At 44.0% G+C, this 8374-nt stretch overlaps 1 protein-coding gene across 5 annotated transcripts in view; it reads left to right on the top strand.

Annotated features, from left to right (window-relative positions):
• The window catches only part of Irak4 (interleukin-1 receptor-associated kinase 4), a gene marked incomplete at its 5' end in the record, with an annotated part of 28586 nt that continues 20212 nt past the window's right edge, over nucleotides 1-8374 (top strand). For 3 of the 5 annotated variants that reach the window (XM_013505686.1, XM_005406580.2, XM_013505687.1), the window contains 3 exon segments: nucleotides 1-464; nucleotides 3188-3277; nucleotides 6200-6369. In XM_013505686.1, the coding sequence (XP_013361140.1) occupies nucleotides 6209-6369 (161 nt within the window). 5 annotated transcript variants of the gene reach the window in all.

Genomic DNA, 8374 nt, shown 5'->3' on the forward strand with positions numbered 1-8374 from the left:
GCCGAGGACCCCCACGCGCGCCTTCCCCGGGCCGCACCCCGCGTCGCCGGCCTCGGGGCCACCCGCAGCGGGCAGCGGGTTGCACCTACCTCGCTTCCGGGCGGGGCGGTCCTCGGCACTGCGGAGTGCGCATGCCCGGAAGCCGTACACTTTTCAGCCCCCGACAGGGGCCGACTTAAAGGGCCCGACACAGTTTCCGAGTAGAGCTGCCGGCAGGAGTCGGGGGCGGGGCTTTCCGGGCTGGCCACGCCCTCCTCGGTGGCCCCGCCCCGCCCGCGCGCTTCCCGCGGCTGCGGTCTCCGGCGCTCCGCCCAGCCGCCCCCCGCCCGCCTCCTTGAGCAGCGGCTGTCTCTTGCTGCGCAAGTTGTCGCCCGCTCGCCTCTGCTCCGGCCGCCGCCCCAGGGCTGTCTCCGTTGCGGAACGTGAATCGCCCTGCCTTTCGGTGGAGAAAGATCGGAGAGGAAGTGAGTCGCGGGGCGCCCTCTGGGCCAGGGCCTGGGTGGGTCCTCGGGAGCTGGGAGTCGGTCTGCGGACCTGCGGCTCGGCGGGGCGTCGGCCGGCGCTGCTGTGCGCGGACAGCTTCCCGCGGGCCTCGGCTCCCGCGCTGCGGGCCTCCGTCTGGGGCCGATCGCGCCCGGGCGACCCGGAAGCGGGCCGAGCCCTGCGGAGATGCTTGTCGCCTGGAAAGCGGTCGGAGCCGCCGGGCAACTTTTCGCTCTGCCTCCAGCCTTGGGGAATTAGACGGCGGAGAGGCCCTGGTAGGGTCAGGTAAGCGCACGAGCACATAGCGGCTTGGAAGCAGGAGAGGAGGCGGAAGGACAGGAAGCAAACCCGAGAGAGCACTTTCAGCCCTTGGGATCGGAAGACATAGACTGGTGCTTCTAATCCGTGTCTGCCCAAGGCTCCTCCAAAGACCAGGGTGCTAACGTCTGTCTTCCCTTTCTGGAGTAATTCTTGAAGAAGTCTGTTGGAAAGTTCAGATTTCCTTTATTCGCCCGTTATCATACTAAAAACAGTCATGGAAAATTTGCTTTCTACCTGTTCGAACTGAACTCTTGATCCCCCGGGTCTAACTTGTGGATTCCAGTCACAGATCAGAAAACTTAAGGTCGACAGCCTGGGTACTGTCCTCTCCCCCGTGCATCAGCAGCAGGGTGCCCCTGGCTCTGCCCCAGAATAGCTAGCGTCCGGGGCTTCTGCGCCTTCCCTGCGATGCTAGCTCCTACCTGGGTTATTGGTGCCCTCTCCTAATTGGTCTCTTCCGACTTCTGCGTCCCTACTCCAGCATCCTCTGGTGGCAGAAATCTTAAAATCTCGAGGACAGCGGCTGTGTGCACCCCTCTCAGACCTTCCAGTCTTTCATCTTGCTCAGAGATAAAGTCAGCACAAAGGCTCCGCGGCCCTAGGAGAGATGGCCCCTCTCCCGCTCTGCTGCTGCCTGGATTAATGGAAACACAAACTGGGCGCTCAGTGTGTATATGAAAGCATTTCTAATTATTTACCATTGACTTAGATCAGCGTTCATGAAAGATGTATGCGTCATTTGTGGCACAACAGCACATAACCCAGTTTGAGAAAGGGCAACACCGTGGATTTTAATAGGTTTCTGAAGGACCTGCTTTTGGACATAGCCGTGATACTGTTTTTGCAGAAGTAAACGTTAATGGCTGTATTTTGCTAAGAATGTGTGAAAGTGATTAATATATTAGAAATGTTAACATATATTAAAAGTACTGTGCTTGATAAAGACTCACATCTGAAAAGCTTAGCTATATTCTCAGATTTCTCCTTTGTATCCTACAAGTAGTCCTTCATTATTTTGAAGATTGAGCTTAAATAAAGGCTGCACATTTGTGCTTTAAATTGTTGCGTGAGAATAGCGTACCATAGCTGGGCTTGGTGACGCACACCTGTAATACCAGTACTCCAGAGCCTGAGGCAGGAGGATCCATGTGTTCAAACCATTCTGGGCTGCATGGTGAATTCAAGAGCAGCTTGAAGCACACAATGAGACCCTGTTTCAAAAAACCAAATAGATAAATAAAGGAATAAAACGAATAACATACCATAAAATATAATGTTCCCCTTTTGGACTAATTATTGTGACAAGATTAGACTCTTCACACTTGAGGATTTTGATTCAGAAACTCATTCTTAAGTATTAGCTTCTCTGTTTTTCAGACGAAGAAACCAAGGTCCAGAGAAACTGATGCAGCGGCCCTGGCCACAGGTGGCTGTGATGAAACCCGGGCCCAGGCAGCCTCAAAGTCCGTCTTCCCTCTGTCCTCATACAGTTCCTTCCTTTGATCACAGTGCTAGTGAAGTGCAGTGCTAAACCTTAATTTGTTTGACAAGAATGTTTTGAACTCCTATTTGGGCATAGTGCTTTGTCTGTTTGAAAACAGGCGTAGTGGAAAGGAACTTGGGTTCTACAGGCAAACACTGATTTTAGTATATTTCTCAATTGCTCCCTCACCTTGTATGCTCTGAGAAACAATCATGAAGATACTTACTTACGGGCAGTATATCCTGTACCTCCTCTGTTAACCTCAAGTGCACCAAAGTAAATCTTAGACTGTTTGAAAGAGGTGACATTTTTTAGTTTTTCTGCATAGTCTGTTTTTATTACTGAAAATTCAGAAAAGCAGAGTGAAAACAAAACCACTATAAAAGATCATTGTCAAGAGATCACTACAATTGCTGGAGTTGGAGCTCACTGGTGGCCTGCCTAGCACATAGGAGGCCCAGGCTTCAATTCCGCGCGCCCGAGTGCGCGCACACACACACACATACACTGTTAATGTGGTTTATGTTCTTCCGCATACGAGGTTGGGAATGGTGTATGAATGTGTTTAAGATTTTTTTTTTTTTTTTTTGGTTTTTCTCCGGTACCGGGAACCGAACTCACGACCTTGCGCTTGCCAGGCAGGCACTTTTGAGCTAAATCCCCAGCCCCAAGATTAAATTTTAAATTCCGGAATTTGGAACTGCTGAGCATATATGAAGAACAGTTTTCAGAAGGCTTTCCTTTTCCTGATATTCTTATGCCATCACCTCTGCTAGAAGTTGGGGTGCCAAGAACTGTACGATTTATCCCTGGTCCTAAGATAGCCTTTCTCTAAAATGCTCTGTTTCCTGCATTTCAGCTGTGGTTTTTAGGATTAATCAGCAGTTCTTCCTTTACTAGGTTTGTCAGTCACACTGTACTTCGCACAGAAGAGAAAACCTGGATAAATAAGGAGAAAGAACTTGAAGAAAGCAACTGCAAAATCTGTAGGTAGGTAGGATTCCTTTTTTAAAAAAATCAGACTTCCATTCAACACAGATGTTTTGTGTGGTCCCTGGAGTGGATTTTGTTGCTCTGTCCAGGAGAGCACACTGTCCGGCAGAGAAGGCAAAAGCATAAACAGGAAAATGTAATAATTGGTATAGTAGAAGATCAGGAGGCCACGGGTGCCTTTTGAGTTGGGCTTGGAAAGGTAGCAGGAGGCATTTACTAGGTGAACCCTGAGGTGCTTGTGGCTGTTCTCGTACCTTGCTCTAGACAGCTTCACATTCTCTTTCAGAGAAAATAACCGCTTGTGAGAACCCTCCCTTTCCTTCACATATATCTGTATTGAGACCTCTGCTTTTCTGGGTTCAAAAAAGAGTTCTCCCTTTAGAGGCTGATCGTTTCCCCTGTTCTCTATTCGCTGTCCCATTTGTGTCACCAGCCAGCTTCAGCCTTCAGCTCTCAGCCCAGCGGTTCTCCAGGTATGACTGGGCTCTCCGGGACTCTTCAGCAGGGTCATAAAGTCAGATTTCCATATGGGTAAAAGATTCATTGAGCACAGCGGATTGTAATGTGCAGTATTCAGTGATACAACTTCAGATTCTAACAGGTAACATAGCTTACTTGTTAGAAAATTATTCCTTATCAACTTTTAGTGTCAGAGAACAATAATTTCTACCTAGTCAAAAAGCTCTTTAGAAACTCCCCTCTCCAACTGTGTATCTGTGTGAAGCGGTATTTTCTTCATGTGCATCAACCGCAGTAACATGCTGCAGTGGATTGGATGCAGATCGGATGTGAGCGTGCAGCTGTGTTCCATTCAGCAGTAAAGAGTTTGGGGAAACTGTAAAGTAATGTCACTTTTCTGTTACTTGCACACACGCTCTCAATTCCCAGATGGGAATGTATGCATAGAGGCCGAAACCTCTCTGCTGAGCCCCGGCCTTGTATACCCACTTGGTGCCAGCTCACCCAGGTGGTGCCAGAGGCAGCCCTTTCACACACCCAGTAATCATCTTTATTTTCCCTCGCTCTCTCTTTTCTGTAACTCTGATCTCATGAAACTGTTTTGATATGGCCTTCTAAGTCTTTTTTTTAAATTTTATTTTAAAGAGAAAAAAGTCAAAAACAACAAAAAATAAAAACTACAGAATTTCAAAACAAGGTGATAGGAAATGAACAGTCATTGTTATATTACATATTATTATCTTCAGAGTAGGTGCTCGGATCACCAGACATAGGCGTGTAAGATTGATCAAACAATTAAGCCTCACCTGTTCCTTTCAGCAATAGAAGGCAGCAGTACAACTACCCCAGCTATCTTGTGTGTGTGTGTGTGTGTGTGTGTGTGTGTGTATATATATATATATATATATAGTTCACCTCCTCCTTTTCTCCTTTCCCTGGTCTCAGGTGTTCCTTCCTTTAAAAGAAAAGGTGAACATAACAAACCAAGTTTCAAAACAGCCTACTAGGACAGCGACAGTGGTTGATACCCTGTGTATTGTTGTCCTCCTAGTATTAATTCAGAGTTATCTTGGACTTCTAAACTGTTTAACCCTTTTCTTCTCTGTTCTCTAACTGCCTTTTTAAGGCTCTCACTTCTGCTGACCTAGATTGTTGCAGAAGTTTTCAAACTGGTCTTCTTGCCTTATATACAGCTCTTCTACATTTTATCCAGCAGAATCCACCTAAGGAAAAAAAGCCCTGACACCCCCACCCCTTAAAAATCCTGACACGTCTGCCCTGTCATTTTTACTACAGTGTAAGTTAAACTCCTGGTCTTAGCACGTAAGGCACATCATTAGTTGGCCCTAGGGCCTCTCCAGCGTTGTTTCTTCTCAGTTCACGCGTGCATCCTGTGACTAGCCGTCTGGACTCCTTGCTTGAGCCTCACCCATGTTGTCCGCACCTTTTCCCAAGTGCTTTCCTCCTGAGGCTGTCGTCATTCCCTTTCACTCACCTTTTCAGCCTCTTACTCAACCGTGTCTGTCTGGATATACTGCACCTCATTCTGAACTCTTCTTGGTGCCCCTTCTGTGCGCCCCCTAGCGTCCTAAATATCTTTTGTAATGTTTATCACTCTTTTAACTGTCTCCACTGATAGACTGAGCAACTTGAGAACAAAGATTTTTCCCACGTTTCCGTTGCTGAGTATAAAACCCGGATGGACATGTTCACTGAATATACAAGTGACTGAAAGGAAAGGAATGGTCCTTCTGAAAAAGAGAGTGACACGGACAGTGCGCCAGGTTATAGAAGCAGGGACACATGCATACATTTGGAGTCACAGATTGTGAGGTTTATCTCTGCCTGCCGCTCTCCAGGGTAGAAAGAAAGATGACTGAGGAAATAAAGGTTCTGTCTGCAGAGCAGCTGACGTGGTGAACCTAGGTTTTAGCTTAGTGGGAAGTGACTTATGGCCAGGCAGATCTCATGGACTCAGAAAATAAAGAGGAGCTCTGTACCAATTCTGTGGTGGAATAAATCTTTTCCTGCTATGCAAACTACTTCTGTACTTTACTTTTATCAAACAACACTGCAAAAGTTTTTGACACTAAATAAGTACTGATTGAGAAAAATATTTCAAATTTTAAAAAACTGGGTTCCTGAACATGTCAAAGGGATCTTTCAGATAAACTTTTTGCTCCTTTGTATAAATGTCAGTTGAAAAACATCAGTGTCAGAAAAAAGTCCTTAAGTGTTTATCAATATTTGTTGGTGGAAAAAGAGAGTAAACTCAGTGGACAACGAGATGGCTTCATTTCGATTTGGGTTTGTCCTTAGGGCATCACCTAGGTGACTTCGCAGTGCTCCCGTGTAGTCGTTTGCCAGTATTTCATATAGGACCCAAGGGATAATACATAAGCTTACAGATGTCACCTGTAAACCTACTGAAAAGTTTTAATGAGAATTTTCACATTTCAGGACTAGAAGATGAGCACACCCATAACACCATCAACATATGTGCGCTGCCTCAATGTTGGACTAATTAGGAAGCTGTCAGATTTTATTGATCCTCAAGAAGGATGGAAAAAATTAGCTGTTGCTATTAAAAAACCGTCTGGTGAAGACAGATACAACCAGTTTCACATAAGGTAACATATAAAAGTTTTTTCTTTTTATATTCTTGTATCAAGGTATGAGAACCATTTAATGTTAAAGTTTAGAAAGTGAACCTCTCTGCTGTGGAAATGATAGCAATCAGTAATTTCTCTGTCTTTTTTTATTATCTAGCTTGTCAGCTAGACTAATACTGTGATCTTGCAGTTAGGGTTTTGAGTTAGGGTCAAGATTCCCAGCTTTGCTCTTGTTCTCTGTCAAGCAAAAAGCAGTTTGTTCCACCTTACACTTTGCATTTCCACTTTGAAGAACTGTGACAATGTTATAAGAATCCCCAGTGAAATTCTGGAACCTAAATTTCGAACTGTAGATCTCTAATGCACCTTTAACCCTGTCTTTCAGAAATTCTTCAGACTGACATTTCGTGCTTGTTGCTTGTAAGTGTATATGTCTACAAACGGACTTGTTAGATCTTAGCCAGAATTTTTCACACCCTCTGGAAAATTTTTATTCTTTCTTACTAACCATTTCTGCTTGATTTAGTGTAACACATAAGGAAAAATTTTATTTTTGTCAATCATTGAAGTTAACAGTTAACGTTAAAATTGGTCTGATAACAAGAGGAAGGAAAAAATGTATTTTTTCTTTACAGCTCTAACCTGGTAAAGAACCTAAAGTCTTGGCTCTCCTATTAGTCCTTCCAGAAAATGTTTTTTTTTTTTTTTTTTTAAATTTTGAATATAAAAGAAGGAAAATATTAACAAACAGACAACCATTTACAAAATAGTAAAAGAACAATACAAACAGTACAGAGTTACAAACGAAGTGGTAGGAAATTAACAATGCTTGTTGTATTACATATTGATATCTTCAAAGTACTTTCTCAGGAAAACAAAGAGACATGCAATATTGATCAAATAAGTAATCATTAACTGTTCTTTCTGTAGAGCAATAGAAGACAGTAGTACAACTGTTATCCTGTATGTACATACTTACATAATTTCTCCTTCTTTCCCTTCTCTTTTCCCACACCCCAGTTGCCCTTTACCCTTGAGCATTTTCCTTTCCTTTCACAATGTCTATTATACCTCCTAGTTTTTATTCATTCTTTCAGGTTTTACACTAGTGAGAAAATGCAGTGCTTGCGCATGCAGGTCTGATTAATTTCACTTATGAGTATGGTCTCTAGTTGTGACCATTTACCTGTAAAAACCTCCAGTTTATCTTTCTTTATAGCTGAGTAATATTGCATTATATAAAAGTACCACAATTTTTTTATCCATTCCTCAGTGGATGGACATTTGGGTTGCTTCCACAGTTTAGCAATTATACATTGTGCTGCTATGAACATAAGTATACATATATCATTGTGATACAGTGTTTTTAGATGTTCTGAGAAAATACCCAGAAGGGGAATAGCTGGGTTGAATGGGACCTCTAGACCTAGTTTGCTGAGGAATCTCCAAACTGATTTCCACAGTGGTTTCACCAGTCTGCATTCCCACCAGCAGTGGAGAAGAGTTCCTTTCTCTCCATAGCCTTGCCAGCATTTGTCATTGGTTGATTTCATAATGCTAACCATTCTTACTGGGGTGAGATGGAATCTCAGTGTTGTTTTAATTTGCATTTTTCAAATGACTAATGATGTTGAACACTTTCTCATGTGTTTATTTGCCATTTGTATTTCTTTATCTGAGAAGTGTGTGTTCATCTCAGCTGCCCATTTTTGGATTGGGTCTTTGAATTGGGGGGGGCTGATATTTTTTAATTCTTTATGTGTTTCAGATAGAAGTCCTTTGTCTGAGGGACAGCTAAAATTTTTTCCCAGTTTGTGGGTTTTCTTTTTACTCTGCTGGTGATTTCTTTAGATGTGCAGAAACTTTTCGGTAGGATGATATGCCAGTTGTTGATTCTTTGAAGTGTTTCACATGCAGTTTGGTTTTTGTTCATGAACTCTCTGCCTACGCCTATGTCTTCAAGGTTTTTATTGAGGTTGAACCTCCTTGGGTCGAGGGACCTGGGCCTGTGGTAAGTGGTGAC

This window comes from Chinchilla lanigera, unplaced genomic scaffold (genome assembly GCF_000276665.1).
Source record: "Chinchilla lanigera isolate Chin_1 unplaced genomic scaffold, ChiLan1.0 scaffold00099, whole genome shotgun sequence".
In the NCBI taxonomy this organism is placed as follows: domain Eukaryota; kingdom Metazoa; phylum Chordata; class Mammalia; order Rodentia; family Chinchillidae; genus Chinchilla; species Chinchilla lanigera.